Source organism: Salvelinus namaycush, chromosome 23 (assembly GCF_016432855.1).
Source record: "Salvelinus namaycush isolate Seneca chromosome 23, SaNama_1.0, whole genome shotgun sequence".
In the NCBI taxonomy this organism is placed as follows: domain Eukaryota; kingdom Metazoa; phylum Chordata; class Actinopteri; order Salmoniformes; family Salmonidae; genus Salvelinus; species Salvelinus namaycush.
The window spans coordinates 32,504,994-32,524,090 of record NC_052329.1 but is presented as its reverse complement, the minus strand read 5'-3'; the positions used below and the strand labels follow the sequence as shown (position 1 = coordinate 32,524,090).

At 45.7% G+C, this 19,097-nt stretch overlaps 1 protein-coding gene across 1 annotated transcript; it reads left to right on the top strand.

Annotated features, from left to right (window-relative positions):
- Nucleotides 1-800: 800 nt before the first annotated feature.
- Nucleotides 801-19,097, top strand: LOC120018647 (beta-secretase 1-like). The gene is made up of 9 exons (XM_038961846.1): nucleotides 801-1,106; nucleotides 5,637-5,725; nucleotides 6,005-6,221; nucleotides 6,500-6,637; nucleotides 8,397-8,531; nucleotides 8,858-8,959; nucleotides 9,320-9,469; nucleotides 9,961-10,132; nucleotides 18,853-19,097. The coding sequence occupies exons 1-9, from the start codon at nucleotides 801-803 to the stop codon at nucleotides 19,095-19,097; spliced, it is 1,554 nt and encodes a 517-aa protein (XP_038817774.1).

Here is a 19,097-nt window from a genome sequence, read left to right as displayed (position 1 = left end):
CTTTGCTTTATGATTTATTATAAGCTATTTTTATTAAAGGCAATTTTTTCTGTTATGCCAATGATTAAGTAGAAAAACTACTATACCCACAATGCCCTGTGCGCTCCTATTTCCCAACTGAGGTTGCGCTTGCAAGGAGATGCTCCGCTCAGTTACAAGATGATGCAGGATTGATGGAGGAGGCGGGCGAATGCGGGAAGGTAGCGGAGAGAATGCACAGAAGAGTGATGCGGATCATGTTGGTCTATTTGACGGGGACTTTTGGTCGTGTGACAGAACGATGATCGGACGGGTAACGAGCCTCTAGATTGTTGATATTGGGACTACAGACTTTTTTGGACAATCTCTAATTCAGGCGTTCTCTGTTTTCTTTTATTATCGGCCTATTTGCGCAGTTGTTGATTTTATTATACTGAATTGGATTGTTTTGTCGACAACTATAGATTATTGGCACATGGAAATTTCTATCGTTTATCTAAGATTTTGTAAATTATTGTTATTTTTCTTATAAGGTGTGGACAAGGTATATGGTCGCGGCAGCAAAGCGCTCGATACGACAGCATCTGCACAGGGACAGATCTCCGCTGTATTTCAATAAAGATGTCAACATTATTGCATTATGGCTGCAACTGTCAATTGTTTTGCAGCATCAGCGTTTGATCTTGGTGCTATAAACAACAATTCTGCAGCATTTCTAATGATGCCAAACCGAAAGGAGACGGTCGAGCTCGCAAATTAAGTGTCCTAAAATATAAAGCCTAAAATAACATTTCAAAATGGAGGCACTTTGTCCTCGCTGGATGGTATTTTTATGGACGATTTTCGGCCTGTTTGTGGGTGTCAGCTTCGGCACCAACGAGGCTGAAGTTGAACCAACCCCCGGCCCACTGAACACCTCTGGCCCACTGACTATCCACTTCCCACTGCGGCAGGGCCCTCTCTCCGAAACCCAACCCCCGCCCGTAGCCCCGCAGCGCTCCTGGAGGGCTGCGCGAAGGCGCAGAGGGGTCAGGGGCATTAATTTCGTGGACATGATCGACAACCTCCGTGGGAAATCTGGACAGGGCTACTACGTGGAGATGGCAGTGGGTTCACCGCCACAGAAGGTGACTGACTGACTGACTGACTCTCTCGCTCTCTCTCTCGCTCTCTCTCTGTCTCTCTCTCTCTCTTATTGAGACGCCCATTCCGTTGACCCTGTATGACGTTTTGCGCACCTGTGCCCTATATCCTCTGCATTGTGGCACGTCAAACCTACCCTATCAAACTTTTGATTAGTGGAATCAGGTGATGAGTAGTAGGGAAAAAACATGTACACCTCTTTGGGTCCCCAGGACCAGAATGAAGAAACACTGGCCTTCGTAAACCTTGGTAACCTGGCCTTTAAAATGACAGACAGTGAAAAAGGAGAAGAACAAGAATAAATGTGTGTGTCTGTGCCTGTGTGCTTGCATGTGAGAGAAGGAGAGAATGAAGCCTTTAATTCTGCAGAGAGAGAGAGAGGGGAGGGGTAAGCTGCTAAGCAGCTAAGCAGCTGCAGGGTACAGACTGGCACACCACAGGGATTACTGTGTGACAGAGCCAATGTTATGCCCTGCCTAGGACATTATGCCACTAGGAGGATAAACCATCACTGGCCTCCATCCACTCACTAACATTTAGAGACATTGATACAAATACAGCCATAGAGATGAATCCAGTATTAATAACTATTTATACGACACACTAAAATACACTCAAAAGGAATCTATTAACATACTGCTTTGTTACAGTAATACAAACCAAACAATTTGCCACAAAGGCCTACTGTATAGACTACTAAACTCAGCAAGAAAAGAAACGTCCCCTTTTTCAGGACCCTGTCTTTCAAAGATAATTCGTAAAAATCCAAATAACTTCACAGATCTTCATTGTAAAGGGTTTAAACACTGTTTCCCATGCTTGTTCAACGAACCATAAACAATTAATGAACATGCACCTGTGGAACGGTCATTAAGACACTAACAGCTTACAAACGGTAGGGAATTAAGGTCACAGTTATGAAAACTTGGGACACTAAAGAGGCCTTTCTACTGACTCTGAAAAACACCAAAAGAAAGATGCCCAGAGTCCCTGCTCATCTGCATGAGGACTGCAATTGTGGCCAGGGCAATAAATTGCAATGTCCGTACTGTGAGACGCCTAAGACAGCGCTACAGGGAGACAGGATGTACAGCTGATCGTCCTCGCAGTGGCAGACAACGTGTAACAACACCTGCACAGGATCGGTACATCCGAACATCACACCTGCGGGACAGAATGGCAACAACAACTGCATGAGTTACACCAGGAACGCACAATCCCTCCATCAGTGCTCAGACTGTCTGCAATAGGCTGAGAGAGGCTGGACTGAGAGCTTGTAGGCCTGTTGTAAGGCAGGTCCTCACCAGACATCACCGGCAACAACGTCACCTATGGGCACAAACCCACCCTCGCTGGACCAGACAGGACTGTAAAAAGTGCTCTTCACTGACGTGAGTCGCGGTTTTGTCTCACCAGGGGTGATGGTCGGATTTGCGTTTATCGTCAAAGGAATGAGCGTTACACCGAGGCCTGTACTCTGGAGCGGGATCGATTTGGAGGTGGAGGGTCCGTCATGGTCTGGGGCGGTGTGTCACAGCATCATCGGACTGAGCTTATTGTCATTGCAGGCAATCTCAACGCTGTGCATTACAGGGAAGACATCCTCCTCCCTCATATGGTACCCTTCCTGCAGGCTCATCCTGACATGACCCTCCAGCATGACAATGCCACCAGCCATACTGCTCGTTCTGCGCGTGATTTCCTGCAAGACAGGAATGTCAGTGTTCTGCCATGGCCAGCGAAGAGCCCGGATCTCAAACCCATTGAGCACGTCTGGGACCTGTTGGATCGGAGGTCTGGGACCTGTCCGGGAACTTGCAGGTGCCTTGGTGGAAGAGCGGGGTACATCTCACAATCCATGAGGAGGAGATGCACTGCAGTACTTAATGCAGCTGGTGACCACACCAGATACTGACTGTTACTTTTGATTTTGACCCCCCCTTTGTTCAGGAACACATTATTCAATTTCTGTTAGTCACATGTCTGTGGAACTTGTTCAGTTTATGTCTCAGTTGTTGAATCTAGTTATGTTCATACAAATATTTACACATGTTAAGTTTGCTGAAAAGAAATACAGTTGACAGTGAGAGGACGTTTCTTTTTTTGCTGAGTTTATAAGACTCAAATGTGTGACTGTTAAATCAACTTCAAGATGTAAACCGGGGGCTGTATGTATCAATCATCACAGAGTAGAAGTGCTGATCTAGGATCAGGTCCCCCCAGTAATCTTATTCATGATCTAAAAGGCTCAACTGATCCGAAATCAGCACTCCTCTGAGATGCTTCATACAGACAGCCCCTAAAGTAATAGATGAGGTTTGCAACAGGGATTCTAGGCTTCTGCCAGCTAGAGGAAGTGTAGAAGGGTCGTAGCAAGAGTGAAGTGTGTGTGTGTGTGTGTGTGTCAGGATGCAGTCGCGGGCCAGGCGTCTCGGGTGGTGTGTCTGAAGGGAAGCAGGATGCGGGCAGGACAAATCAATTGTGAGCCGTCAGCGTATTCCTCACCAAAATACACCCGCTACACTACAATCATGGAGAGAAAGGGAAGAGAGTGGGCCAAGAGGCTGACTGAGGGAGAGTTTATGCAGGTTAAAGTTAAATCACTCTTTACAGTACTACCTCATAATGCTAAGGTGATTCTTTATTTATTTCAATATCATAGAACATGCAAATGGATCCACACAGACTGTTATGCACAATCTCCCTAGTAACCCTCTTTAATTTACATTTGATTTGGGTTTCCCCCACAATTCATTGCAATGTATCTGTGTTTGAATGGCTTAGTGTTTTGATGTGATGTGTGTACATTGTAGAACATAATTTCAGCTACTGTAAACCTAGGGAATGGATGGTAAAGGGACATGCTCCTCCAAGCAATGTTAAGAAAACTGAAGCTCATTTGTTGTATTTCTACAAAATGTACAAATTCTAAAATGCATTTGGAGCACAGCAAAAACAAGCTGACATGACTCCAGACATTATCACCTTGTTGCTGTAGCTTCATTCACCTCAGTCAATAGGGGACTGAACATTCTAGAAACCAGTGGAGGCTGCTGAGGGGAGGACGGCTCATTTTAATGGCTGGAATGGAGCAAATGGAATGGCATCAAACACATGGAAACGTGTTGGATGTATTCGATGCCATTCCACCAATTCCGCTGAAGCCATTACCACGAGCCCGTTCTCCACAATTAAGGTGCCACCAACCTCCTGTGCTACAAACACGTCATACAAGAATTAGCTGCTACTCACTAGCTCAGCACCGCGATTAAAACTCTAGTTTAGTTTCATGTCAAGTCAAACAGCAGTTGACTAGCCAAAGCCATCCACTACATCCATCTGTACCTCTGCACTGTTTTGAGAAAAGTGGCGCTGTTCCCTGCAGCTGCGTGATGCTCTCTCCATAAAGCCAGCCAGCCACCCATACAAACAGCCTTCCCTCCTGCTCCCAGGTGTCTGCATGGTCCTAAAGTTAGCCAGCTAGTTCCGGAAAACTGCATTTGCCTTCTAATCGGGATTAAAATTATTTTAATAGCCTATTTTAAATTGTTTGTGTTTTAGGGTAGGGCGACTGCCATACCCAATTAACACTTCTGTGATAGAGGGTTAGAAGATGACATGGATATGTTATGGAACAGCAGGGTGCATGTGATGAGTGTATCTCAAGTGACATGTTTCTGTTAGTGGGAGTGTGTGTGCGCATGTGGCATTTGTGTGGAGAGTGTGTGTGAGACCGGGTGAGAGACTAAGGCAGGCTGGTGGTTCTTCCATGCACACAGTCCTTCAGGCTCTTGGCTCTGCCACTGAGAAGAATAACTTTCCTAGGCTATGTCCCAAATGGCACCCTATCCCCTACATAGTGCATTACTTGGGCTCTGGTCAAAAGTAGTGCACTATATAGGGAATATGGTGCCAGTTGAGGATGCATCCCTGGATATTTCTGGAGCAGATCTATTATTGATCAGGTTCCTGCTGGTCACCAGAGAGACAACATGACTGCCAGTCTGATTGACTGACTGCGCAAAATGTGATACTCACACTGAAAGGAGAGGGAAGGTGGGAGACAGAGAGAGAGAGAGGGCAATCCGAGAACAGCCTAGGGGTTGGATGCAGAGGGAAAGGAAAAGAGAAGGACATTTGGAGCAAAAGAAACAAATACATAGCAACTGCCAGTACCGTAATGCCAGGAGGTGAGGGAGAGAGAAAGTGACTCCAAATGGCTGAAATGAAGAAGTGCTTTCAGCAGCAGGTGCAGGGAATCATTTTATGAATAGGCATGGTTGTCTCCAAGGTAACCGAGATAATGTCCTTATCATCAGTGTATTTCAATGTATTCTGTCCTTTAACACTGGAAGACTCAAAAACGCACACACACACACACCTACATACACCACATATACCTACGGAATACCTGTCACAAAATATAGGCCTAGCATTGGAAAAATGTCCAGTGAATATGTAATATGGTTTCATAATAATGACAACTATGTTGTGTTTGTGTGTTTGGGAATCAGTTGAATATTCTGGTGGACACAGGCAGCAGTAACTTTGCAGTCGGGGCAGCTGCTCACCCTTTCCTCTGCAGATACTACCATCGCTCACTGTGAGTACCGCGGGATAGTATTACAATACACTGAAAGTGCTCTTTCTTGAAAACTTTACTGCTGACATGCGCAATGCTTTGGGACCCTATCAACAGTGGCCTGATGGGCAAAATACTAAAATATGTTCTTTGAGTAAACTATCCCTTTAAATATAATATTAAATATGAATCCCATTGAAGAGTGAACCTCAGTGGGATCTCTCCCTTTTAAATGACTCTGCACATACTTCCCTTGGTGGGCTTGTATAGTAAGCCTCTTTTCTCCGCTGCTGTTCATAGGTCTAACTCCTACCGCGACCTTGGGCGCAGTGTCTACGTACCCTACACCCAGGGCCGCTGGGAGGGCGAGCTGGGCACTGACCTGGTGTCTGTGCCGCACGGCCCCAACGCCTCGCTTCGTGCCAACATCGCTGCCATTACCCAGTCGGACCGCTTCTTCATCAACGGATCCAACTGGGAGGGCATCCTGGGCTTGGCCTACGCCGAAATTGCCCGGGTGAGAGGAGGGGAGAGAGAAGGAGGGAAAGGGAAATGGTCTGGGTAGAAAACACATGGGTGAGAGGGGGGAAGAGGGAGATGGAAAGGGAGGGTGAGAGTGATCAGCTAGAGGGTCACTGGTGAGAGACAGCACTATTCAGTAATGTGGAAATGCACAGGGATGGATTTGTGGAGATACAATATCAGTTTAGGCTTGTTGTCAACAAGATGGCTAAAATGTAGTTATCCTTTTCCCATCTTTAAATCCTTTAACCCCCACCCCCCCTTTCTGTTTAGCCTGATGAGACGCTGGAGCCTTTCTTTGACTCGCTGGTGCGCCAGACCCCCGTGCCCAACCTGTTCTCCCTGCAGATGTGTGGCGCAGGGTTCACCCAGAACTACAGCCTGGGCAGTGCCACCGTGGGTGGCAGCATGGTGAGATGAGAGAGATAGAACAAGAGAAATAGACATACAGTAGATAGGAAAAGGCACAGACACATTTTCTGTTTTAGGGAAATACACAGAAGCGGTGTGTTGTGTTAGTGTAACCAAGAGGGTTATAAACTCAGCAAAAAAAGAAACGTCACCTTTTTCAGGACCCTGTCTTTCAAAGATATTTCGTAAAAATCCAAATAACTTCACAGATCTTCATTGTAAAGGGTTTAAACACTGTTTCCCATGCTTGTTCAATGAACCGTAAACAATTAATGAACATGCACCTGTGGAACGGTCGTTAAGACACTAACAGCTTACAGACGGTAGGCAACTGTGGTCACAGTTATGAAAACTTAGGACACTAAAGAGGCCTTTCTACTGACTCTGAAAAACACCAAAAGAAAGATGCCCAGGGTCCCTGCTCATCTGTATGAACGTGCCTTAGGCATGCTGCAAGGAGGCATGAGGACTGCAGATGTGGCCAGGGCAATAAATTGCAATGTCCGTACTGTGAGATGCCTAAGACAGCGCTACAGGGAGACAGGACAGACAGCTGATCGTCCTCACAGTGGTAGACTACGTGTAACAGCATCTGCACAGGATTGGTACATCGAAAATCACAACAGCGTGACAGGTACAGGATGGCAACAACAACTGCCCGAGTTACACCAGGAACGCACAATCCCTCCATCAGTGCTCAGACTGTCTGGCATAGGCTGAGAGAGGCTGGACTGAGAGCTTGCAGGCCTGTTGTAAGGCAAGTCCTCACCAGACATCACCGGCAACAACGTCGCCTATGGGCACAAACCCACCCTCGCTGGACCAGACAGGACTGTAAAAAGTGCTCTTCACTGACGTGAGTCGCGGTTTTGTCTCACCAGGGGTGATGGTCGGATTCGCGTTTATCGTCAAAGGAATGAGCGTTACACCGAGGCCTGTACTCTGGAGCGGGATCGATTTGGAGGTGGAGGGTCCGTCAAGGTCTGGGGTGGTGTGTCACAGCATCATCAGACTGAGTTTGTTGTCATTCCAGGCAATCTCAAAGCTGTGCGTTACAGGGAAGACATCCTCCTCCCTCATGTGGTACCCTTCCTGCAGGCTCATCCTGACATGACCCTCCAGCATGACAATGCCACCAGCCATACTGCTCGTTCTGTGCGTGATTTCCTGCAAGACAGGAATGTCAGTGTTCTGACATGGCCAGCGAAGAGCCCGGATCTCAATTCCATTCACATCTGGAACCTGTTTGATCGGAGGGTGAGGGCTAGTGCATTCCCCCCAGAAATGTCCGGGAACTTGCAGGTGCCTTGGTGGAAGAGTGGGGTAACATCTCACAGTAAGAACTGGCAAATCTGGTGCAGTCCATGAGGAGGAAATGCACTGCAGTACTTAATGCAGCTGGTGACCACACCAGATACTGACTGTTACTTTTGATTTTGACCCCCCCTTTGTTCAGTGACACATTATTCCATTTCTGTTAGTCACATGTCTGTGGAACTTGTTCAGTTTATGTCTCAGTTGTTGAATCTTGTTATGTTCATACAAATATTTACACATGTTAAGTTTGCTGAAAATAAACGCAGTTGACAGTGAGAGGACATTTCTTTTTTTTTGCTGAGTTTATATAGAGATGGTATGTGCCAAGTAGGTATGTCGGTATTGTTTAGTTATAATCTGTATTGCAAAGGCAATATGAGATGGAAAGTGTGTTGAGAGTTTGGACCCATCCTATGACACTATCTGATTGCCGTTTTCTTAGATCATTGGTGGAGTGGATTCTTCTCTCTATGTTGGGGACCTGTGGTACACCCCAATCCGCCGGGAGTGGTATTATGAGGTTATCATTGTGCGCATTGAGGTCAATGGTCAGGATCTCAACATGGATTGCAAGGAGGTACTGGAGCTAACGGTTTTGCTGATAACATTTTTTATAATCTGTGTTTTTCTGATGATCCTTTAATCAACATTTTCCTCTCTATTTCATTCAATTTTTCTCTTTAATATAATAATATAATATATGCCATTTAGTAGATGCTTTTATCCAAAACGACGTATAGGCAAGTGTGCGTACATTTTAAGTATGAGAGGTCCCTTCTCTTTTTCTCTTTAGTTAACTATGAATATCTGTCTGTTTACCTTTTATCACTAATACTGGTGCGGTAAGTGACAGTGAATAAAGAATGACAATTTGTTTCCTCTCTTGGCTTGTGGTTCTATCAGTACAACTATGATAAGAGCATTGTGGACAGTGGCACCACTAACCTCCGGCTCCCTCGTAAAGTGTTCCAGGCAGCCGTGAAGGCCATCGAGGCAGCCTCGTCTGTGAGTCCCTCCTCATACCTTTTCTCCTCTCTCTCTCACTCCCCCTCTCTGTTGTTTTGTTCTTTCTCATCTTTCTAGCTGCCAGTTTCAGCTAGTGTCATGTGATATCCCCTTTCTCAGGTCTAATGTCTGTAATACTTTCATGGCTATCAACTTTCTCTAGTTTCTAGTTTCTGCAATTGCTAAATATTCTTTCTATCCCTCTCTCCCACAAACACACACACACACACACACACACACACACACACACACACACACACACACACACACACACACACACACACACACACACACACACACACACACACACACACACACACACGTGCACAAACATACACAAACCCCATGTCTCCCTGTCAGACAGAGCAGTTTCCCTCTGGGTTCTGGTTGGGGGAGCAGCTGGTGTGCTGGCAGGCTGGCACCACCCCGTGGCACATTTTCCCTGTCATCTCGCTCTACCTAATGAGTGAGAACCGCAACCAGTCCTTCCGCATCTCCATTCTCCCACAGGTAACAGTGTCTGTCTGTGTACTTACCTTCAATTCATCAATTCAATGAGCTAGTGATGATCCTCTCTTAAACTCCTTTCACTGTTCATTCAATTTAGATGTGTTGAGAACGTCAGAGAGTATTTGATGTATGTTATTCCTGTGAGATAGTGGGGATTAATAGAATCACTGTTTCAATGGAAATTAGATAGAAGTGGAGAGCAGCTTGTATTGGGACAGTAGAGGCAGCCAGCGCTGGCTTTGAACCTTCGACTAGCAACAGTTAACATTGATAATATGCTTGTATAATAATATGAAAGTAATGGGTAAATTCCTCACTCATGCATGGACTGGTTAATTCATGCTTACACCAAACCCAAACTGCATAGACGGGCACAAAACAGTGCTGTGAGTTTATTAGCCTATTGCTGTATTTCTCCTGGTTTATACTTAACATACATTGTAGGTGTTCTCTACTGACTGATGTCCGCTGTTTCTTTGTGCCCCCTGCAGCAGTACCTGCGACCCGTGGAGGACGTGGCCTCGGCCCAGGAGGACTGCTATAAGTTTGCCGTGTCCCAGTCCAGCACGGGCACCGTCATGGGCGCCGTCATCATGGAGGGCTTCTATGTGGTGTTCGACCGCCAGAGGAAACGCATCGGATTTGCAGTCAGCACCTGCCATGGTGAGGGAGGATGGAGAGTATGAGAAGGAGGGAGAGGGGGAGATGAGATATATATATATACATATATACACTGCTCAAAAAATAAAGGGAACACTTAAACAACACAATGTAACTCCAAGTCAATCACACTTCTGTGAAATCAAACTGTCCACTTAGGAAGCAACACTGATTGACAATAAATTTCACATGCTGTTGTGCAAATGGAATAGACAAAAGGTGGAAATTATAGGCAATTAGCAAGACACCCCCAATAAAGGAGTGATTCTGCAGGTGGTGACCACAGACCACTTCTCAGTTCCTATGCTTCCTGGCTGATGTTTTGGTCACTTTTGAATGCTGGCGGTGCTCTCACTCTAGTGGTAGCATGAGACGGAGTCTACAACCCACACAAGTGGCTCAGGTAGTGCAGCTCATCCAGGATAGCACATCAATGCGAGCTGTGGCAAGAAGGTTTGCTGTGTCTGTCAGCGTAGTGTCCAGAGCATGGAGGCGCTACCAGGAGACAGGCCAGTACATCAGGAGACGTGGAGGAGGCCGTAGGAGGGCAACAACCCAGCAGCAGGACCGCTACCTACGCCTTTGAGCAGGAGGAGCACTGCCAGAGCCCTGCAAAATGACCTCCAGCAGGCCACAAATCTGCATGTGTCAGCATATGGTCTCACAAGGGCTCTGAGGATCTCATCTCGGTACCTAATGGCAGTCAGGCTACCTCTGGCGAGCACATGGAGGGCTGTGCGGCCCCACAAAGAAATGCCACCCCACACCATGACTGACCCACCGCCAAACCGGTCATGCTGGAGGATGTTGCAGGCAGCAGAACGTTCTCCACGGCGTCTCCAGACTCTGTCACGTCTGTCACATGTGCTCATGTGCTCAGTGTGAACCTGCTTTCATCTGTGAAGAGCACAGGGCGCCAGTGGCGAATTTGCCAATCTTGGTGTTCTCTGGCAAATGCCAAACGTCCTGCACGGTGTTGGGCTGTAAGCACAACCCCCACCTGTGGACGTCGGGCCCTCATACCACCCTCATGGAGTCTGTTTCTGACGGTTTGAGCAGACACATACACATTTGTGGCCTGCTGGAGGTCATTTTGCAGGGCTCTGGCAGTGCTCCTCCTGCTCAAAGGCGGAGGTAGCGGTCCTGCTGCTGGGTTGTTGCCCTCCTACGGCCTCCTCCACGTCTCCTGATGTACTGGCCTGTCTCCTGGTAGCGCCTCCATGCTCTGGACACTACGCTGACAGACACAGCAAACCTTCTTGCCACAGCTCGCATTGATGTGCCATCCTGGATGAACTGCACTACCTGAGCCACTTGTGGGTTGTAGACTCCGTCTCATGCTACCACTAGAGTGAGAGCACCGCCAGCATTCAAAAGTGACCAAAACATCAGCCAGGAAGCATAGGAACTGAGAAGTGGTCTGTGGCCATCACCTGCAGAATCACTCCTTTATTGGGGGTGTCTTGCTAATTGCCTATAATTTCCACCTTTTGTCTATTCCATTTGTACAACAGCATGTGAAATGTATTGTCAATCAGTGTTGCTTCCTAAGTGGACAGTTTGATTTCACAGAGGTGTGATTGACTTGGAGTTACATTGTGTTGTTTAAGTGTTCCCTTTATTTTTTTGAGCAGTGTATATACACTACCGTTCAAAAGTTTGGGGCCACTTAAAAATGTCCTTGTTTTTGTCCATTAAAATAACATCAAATTGATCAGAAATACAGTGGAGACATTGTTAATGTTGTAAATGACTATTGTAGCTGGAAATGGCAGATTTTTTATGGAATATCCACATAGGCGTACAGAGGCCCATTATCAGCAACAATCAAGAAACTGAAGATCTCGTACAACGCTGTGTGCTACTCCTTTCACAGAACAGCGCAAACTGGCCCTAACCAGAATAGAAAGAGGAGTGGGAGACCCCGATTCACAACTGAGCAAGAGGACAAGCACATTAGAGTGTCTAGTTTGAGAAACAGACGCCTCACAAGTCCACAACTGGCAGCTTCATTAAATAGTACCTGCAAAACACCAGTCTCAACGTCAACTGTGAAGAGGTGACTCCAAGATGTTGGCCTTCTAGGCAGAGTTGCAAAGAAAAAGCAATATCTCAGACTGGCCAATATATAGAAAAGATTAAGATGGGCAAAATAACACAGACACTGGACAGAGGAACTCTGCTTAGAAGGCCAGCATCCCGGAGTCGCCTCTTCACTGTTGACGTTGAGACTGGTGTTTTGCTGTACTATTTAATGAAGCTGCCAGTTGAGGACTTGTGAGGCGTCTGTTTCTCAAACTAGACACACTAATGTACTTGTCCTCTTGCTCAGTTGTGCACCGGGGCCTCCCACTCCTCTTTCTATAATGGTTAGAGCCAGTTTGCACTGATCTGTGAAGGGAGTAGTACACAGTGTTGTACGAAATCTTCATTTTCTTGGTAATTTCTCGCATGGAATAGCCTTCATTTCTGAGAACAAGAATAGACTGATGAGTTTCAGAAAAATATTATTTGTTTCTGGCCATTTTGAGCCTGTAATCTAACCCACAAATGCTTATGCTCCAGATATTCAACTAGTCTAAAGAAGGCCCGTTTTATTGCTTCTTTAATCAGAACAACAGTTTTTAGCTGTGCTAACATTATTGCAAAGGGTTTTCTAATGATCAATTAGCCTTTTAAAATGATAAACATGGATTAGCTAGCACAATGGTTAATAATAATGGGCCTCTGTACGCCTATGTTGATATTCCATAAAAATAATCAGTTTCCAGCTACAATAGTCATTTACAACATTAACAATGTCTACACTGTATTTCTGATCAATTTCATGTCATTTTAATAGACAAAAAAATTGTTTTTCTTTCAAAAACAAGGACATTTCTAAGTGACATCAAACTTTTGAACGGTAGTATGTATATATATATATATAAACTCAGCAAAAAAAGAAACGTCCTCTCACTGTCAACTGCTTTGATTTTCAGCAAACTTAACATGTGTAAATATTTATATGAACATAACAAGATTCAACAACTGAGACATAAACTGAAGACATGTGACTAACAGAAATGGAATAATGTGTCCCTGAACAAAGGGGGGGTCAAAATCAAAAGTAACAGTCAGTATCTAGTGTGGCCACCAGCTGCATTAAGTACTGCAGTGTATCTCCTCCTCATGGACTGCACCAGATTTGCCAGTTCTTGTTGTGAGATGTTACCCCACTCTTCCACCAAGGCAGTTGCAAGTTCCCGGGCTCTTCGCTGGCCATGGCAGAACACTGACATTCCTGTCTTGCAGGAAATCACGCACAGAACGAGCAGTATGGCTGGTGGCATTGTCATGCTGGATGGTCATGTCAGGATGAGCCTGCAGGAAGGGTACCACATGAGGGAGGAGGATGTCTTCCCTGTAATGCACAGCGTTGAGATTGCCTGCAATGACAACAAACTCAGTCCGATGATGCTGTGACACACCGCCCCAAACCATGACGGGCCCTCCACCTACAAATCGATCCCGCTCCTGAGTACAGGCCTCAGTGTAACGCTCATTCCTTTGACGATAAACGCGAATCCGACCATCACCCCTGGTGAGACAAATTCCGCGACTCGTCAGTGAAGAGCACTTTTTGCCCGTCCTGTCTGGTCCAGCGACGGTGGGTTTGTGCCCATAGGCGACGTTGTTGCCGGTGATGTCTGGTGAGGACCTGCCTTACAACAGGCCTACAAGCCCTCAGTCCAGCCTCTCTCAGCCTATGCCGGACAGTCTGAGCACTGATGGAGGGATTGTGCGTTCTTGGTGTAACTTGGGCAGTTGTTGTTGCCATCCTTTACCTGTCCCGCAGGTGTGATGTTCGGATCTACTGATCCTGTGCAGGTGTTGTTACACGTGGTCTGCCACTGCGAGGACGATCAGCTGTCCGCCCTGTCTCCCTGTAGCGCTGTCTTAGGCGTCTCACAGTACAGACGCTGCAATTTATTGCCCTGGCCACATCTGCAGTCCTCATGCAGATGAGCAGGGACCCTGGGCATCTTTCTTTTGGTGTTTTTCAGAGTCAGTAGAAAGGCCTCTTTAGTGTCCCAAGTTTTCATAACTGTGACCTTAATTGCCTACCGTCTGTAAGCTGTTAGTGTCTTAACGAGCAAAGTTAATAAACAGATCACTGACCATTTCGAATCCCACCGTACCTTCTCCGCTGTGCAATCCCGTTTCCGAGCTGGTCACGGGTGCACCTCAGCCACACTCAAGGTACTAAATTATATCATAACCGCCATCGATAAAAGACAGTACTGTGCAGCCGTCTTCATCGACCCTGCCAAGGCTTTCGACTATGTCAATCACCGTATTCTTATTGGCAGACTCAATAGCCTTGGTTTCTCAAATGACTGCCTCTTCTGGTTCACCAACTACTTTGCAGATAGAGTTCAGTGTGTAAAATCGGAGGGCCTGTTGTCCGGACCTCTGGCAGTCTCTAGGGGGGTACCACAGGGTTAAATTCTCGGGCCAACTCTTCTCTGTATATATCAACGTTGTCGCTCTTGCTGCGGGTGATTCCCTGATCCACCTCTACGCAGACGACACCATTCTGTATACATCTGGTCCTTCTTTGGACACTGTGTTAACAAACCTCCAAACGAGCATCAATGCCATACAACACTCCTTCCGTGGCCTCCAACTGCTCTTAAACGCTAGCAAAACCAAATGCATGCTTTTCAACCGTTCGCTGCCCGCACCTGCCCGCCCGACTAGCATCACTACTCTGGACGGTTCTGACCTAGAATACGTGGACAACTACAATTACCTAGGTGTCTGGCTAGACTGTAAACTCTCCTTCCAGACTCATATCAAACATCTCCAATCCAAAATCAAATCTAGGATCGTCTTTCTATTTCGCAACAAAGCCTCCTTCACTCACGCCGCCAAACTTACCCAAGTAAAACTGACTAACCTACCGATCCTCGACTTCGGCGATGTCATCTACAAAATAGCTTCCAATACTCTACTCAGCAAATTGGATGCAGTCTATCACAGTACCATCCGTTTTGTTACCAAAGCGCCTTATACCACCCACCACTCGACCTGTATGCTCTAGTCGGCTGGCCCTCGCTCCATATTCGTCGCCAGACCCACTGGCTCCAGGTCATCTACATGTCTATGCTAGGTAAAGCTCCGCCTTATCTCAGCTCACTGGTCATGATAACAACACCCACCCGTAGCACGCCCTCCAGCAGGTATATCTCACTGGTTATCCCCAAAGCCAACACCTCCTTTAGCCGCCTTTCCTTCCAGTTCTCTGCTGCCAGTGACTGGAACGAATTGCAAAAATCGCTGAAGCTGGAGACTTACATTTCCCTTACTAACTTTAAACATCAGCTATCTGAGCAGCTAACCGATCGGTGCAGCTGTACATAGTCCATCTGTAAATTGCCCACCCAATATACCTACCTCATCCCCATATTCCTGTTTTTATTTGCTTGACTGCTCTTTTGCACACCAATATCACTACTTACACACCATAATCTGCTCATCATCATCTGCTCATCTATCACTCCAGTGTTAATCTGCTAAATTGTATTTACTTTGCTACTATGGCCTATTTATTGCCATACCTCCTCATGCCATTTGCACACAATGTATATAGACTTTCACACTGTATATAGACTTTCACACTGTATATAGACTTTCACACTGTATATAGACGCTTGTTTATTCCATGTAACTCTGTGTTGTTGTTTCTGTCGCACTGCTTTGCTTTATCTTGGCCAGGTCGCAGTTGTAAATGAGAACTTGTTCTCAACTAGCTTACCTGGTTAAATAAAGGTGAAATATATATATATATTTTTAATGACTGTTCCACAGGTGCATGTTCATTAATTGTTTAGCATGGGAAACAGTGTTTAAACCCTTCACAATTAAGATCTGTGAAGTTATTTGGATTTTTACTGACAAAATATAAACGCAACATGCAACAATTTCAATGATTTTACTGTTATAGCTCCTAGTTGCCAGGGATTTTAATGTAGGGGAACTTAAATCCATTTTACCTCAATTCATGTGGTGTACTCCTCAATGCCACCGGAAGAATCCCGGAACATGTTCCAGTCTGTGATAGCAAAACAGTCCTGTAGTTTAGATTCTGCTTCATCTGACCACTTTTTTATAGACCGAGTCACTGATGCTTCATTGCCTCAATTTTTGCTTGTAAGCAGGAATCAGGAGGATAGAGCCTGTTGAAAAGCTTTTCCTGCTTTTCAACAGGAAAAGCGTCAATACAGGATTAAGATTGAATCCTACTACACCGGCTCCGATGTTCGTCGGATGTATGTAGCAGGGCTTACAAACTATTACAGACTACAAAGGGAAGCCCAGCCACAAGCTGCCTAGTGACACAAGCCTACCAGATGAGCTAAATGACTTCTATGCGTGCTTCGAGGCAAGCAACACTGAAGCATGCATGAGAGCACCAGCTGTTCTGGACGACTGTGTGATCACGCTCTCCATAGCCGATGTGAGTAAGACCTTTAAACAGGTCAACCTTCACAAGGCCCCAGGTCCAGAAGGATAACCAGGATGTGTACTCCGAGCATGCACTGACCAACTGGCAAGTGTCTTCACTGACGTTTTCCACCTGTCATTGACCGAGTCTGTAATACCTACATGTTTCAAGCAGACCACAATGGTCCCTGTGCCCAAGAATGTGAAGGTAACCTGCCTAAATGACTACCGTCCCGTAGTCCCAGAAATCTTAGGCCCACCCCAAGATTTGCATGGGTCCTCAGATCCTCAACAAGTTCTACAGCTGCACCATCGAGAGCATCCTGACTGGTTGCATCAACGCCAGGTATGGCAACTGCTCGGCCTCCAACCGCAAGGCGCTACAAAGGGTAGTGCGTACGGCCCAGTACATCACTGGGGCCAAGCTTCCAACCATCCAGGACTTCAATACCAGGCGGTGTCATTGGAAGGCCCTAAAAATTGCCAAAGACTCCAGCCATCCTAGTCCTATATAGCCTCTGTATGTAGCCTCGTTATAGTTACTTTATTGTTGCTCTTTTATTTTTTTACTTTAGTTTATTTAGTAAATATTTTCTTAACTCTTATTTTTCTTAAAATTGCATTGTTGGTTTAGGGCTTATAAGTAATCATTTCACCGTATTCAGCGCATGTGACAAATAAAATTTGATTTGATATGAGGAAATCAGTCAATTTAAATAAATTCATTAGGCCCTAATCTATGGATTTCACATGACTGGGCAGGGGCGCAGCCATGGACTTTATTATGCCCTCCCAGGCCCACCCATGGCTGCACCCCTGCCCACCCACTGGGGAGCCAGGACCAGCCAATCAGAATGGGTTTTTCCCCACGAAAGGGCTTTATTACAGACAGAAATACTCCTCAGTTTCATCAGCTGTCCAGGTGGCTGGTCTCAGACGATCCCGCAGGTGAAGAAGCCGGAGGTGGAGGTCCTGGGCTGTCCTAGTTACAGGTCTTGGGCTGTCCTAGTCTGCGGTTGTGAGCAGTGGTGTAAAGTACTTAAGTAAATATACTTTTAAGTACTACTTAAGTTGTTTTTTGGGGTATCTGTACTTTACTTTACTATTTATATTTTTTACAATTTTTACTTTTACTTTACTATATTCCTAAAGACACCAAAAAGTACTCGTTACATTTTGAATGTTTAGCAGGACAGGAATATGGTCTAATTCACACACTTATCAAGAGAACATCCCTGGTCATCCCTTCTGCCTCTGACCTGGCAGACTCACTAAACATAAATGCTTTGTTTGTAAATTACGTCTGAGTGTTGAACTGTGCCCCTGGCTATCCATATATATATTTTTTTAATAATAAATTGTGTCGTCTGGTTTGCTGAATATAAGACATTTTAAATTATTTATACTTTTACTTTTGATACTTAAGTACATATAAAACCAAATACTTTTAGGCTGCTACTCAAGTATTATTTTACTGGGTGACTTTCACTTTTACTTGAGTAATTTTCTTTTAAGGTATCTTTACTTTTACTTAAGTATGAAAATTGGGTACTTTTTCCACCGCTGGTTGTGAGGCCAGTTGAACATACTGCCAAATTCTCTTAAACGACATTGGAGGCGGCTTATGGTAGAGAAATGAACATTAAATGATCTAGCAACATCTCTGGTGGACATTCCTGCAGTCAGCATGCCAATTACATGCTCCCTCAAAACTTGAGACATCTATGTCATTGTGTTGTGTGACAAAACCGCACATTTTAGTGGCCTTTTATTGTCCCCAGCACAAGTGCACCTGTGTAATGATCATGCTGTTTAATCAGCTTCTTGATATCCCACACCTGTCAGGTGGATGGACTATCTTGGAAAAGGAGAAATTCTCACTAACAGCGATGTAAACAAATTTGTGCACAAAATTGGAGAGAAATAAGCTTTTGTGCGTATGGAAAATTTCTGGGATCTTTTATTTCAGCGCATGAAACATGGGTCCAACACTTTACATGTTGCGTTTGTATTTTTGTTCAGTACATATACACTGAGTGAACAAAACATTATGAACACCTGCTCTTTCTATGACAGACTGACCAGGTGAATCCAGATGAAAGCTATGGTCCCTTATTGATGTCACTTGTTAAATCCACTTCAATCAGTGTAGATGAAGTGGAGACAGATTAAAGATGGATTTATGTGTGTGTGTGCCTGTATGTTGCTGATCTATGTGTATTTCTATGCCACAGTGCACGATGAGTTCCGTACGGCCTCCGTCGAGGGGCCGTTCCACGGCGTGGATCTGGAGGACTGCGGCTACAACATCCCGCAGACGGACGAGTCCACCCTGATGACCATTGCCTACATCATGGCGGGCATCTGTGCCCTCTTCATGCTGCCACTGTGCCTCATGCTGTGCCAGTGGCGCTTCTCCCGCTGCCTCCGCCCACCTGGAGCTGGGGACTTCGCTGATAATATCTCACTCCTCAAATGA

What these genes read in the sequence shown, in the direction of transcription:
- LOC120018647 (XM_038961846.1), top strand. Translation starts at nt 801, where the DNA reads ATGGTATTTTTATGGACGATTTTCGGCCTGTTTGTGGGTGTCAGCTTC. An exon ending in AGATACTACCATCGCTCACT is followed by an intron (nt 5,726 to 6,004) that starts GTGAGTACCGCG and finishes TGCTGTTCATAG; the next exon opens with GTCTAACTCCTACCGCGACC. An exon ending in CCACCGTGGGTGGCAGCATG is followed by an intron (nt 6,638 to 8,396) that starts GTGAGATGAGAG and finishes CCGTTTTCTTAG; the next exon opens with ATCATTGGTGGAGTGGATTC.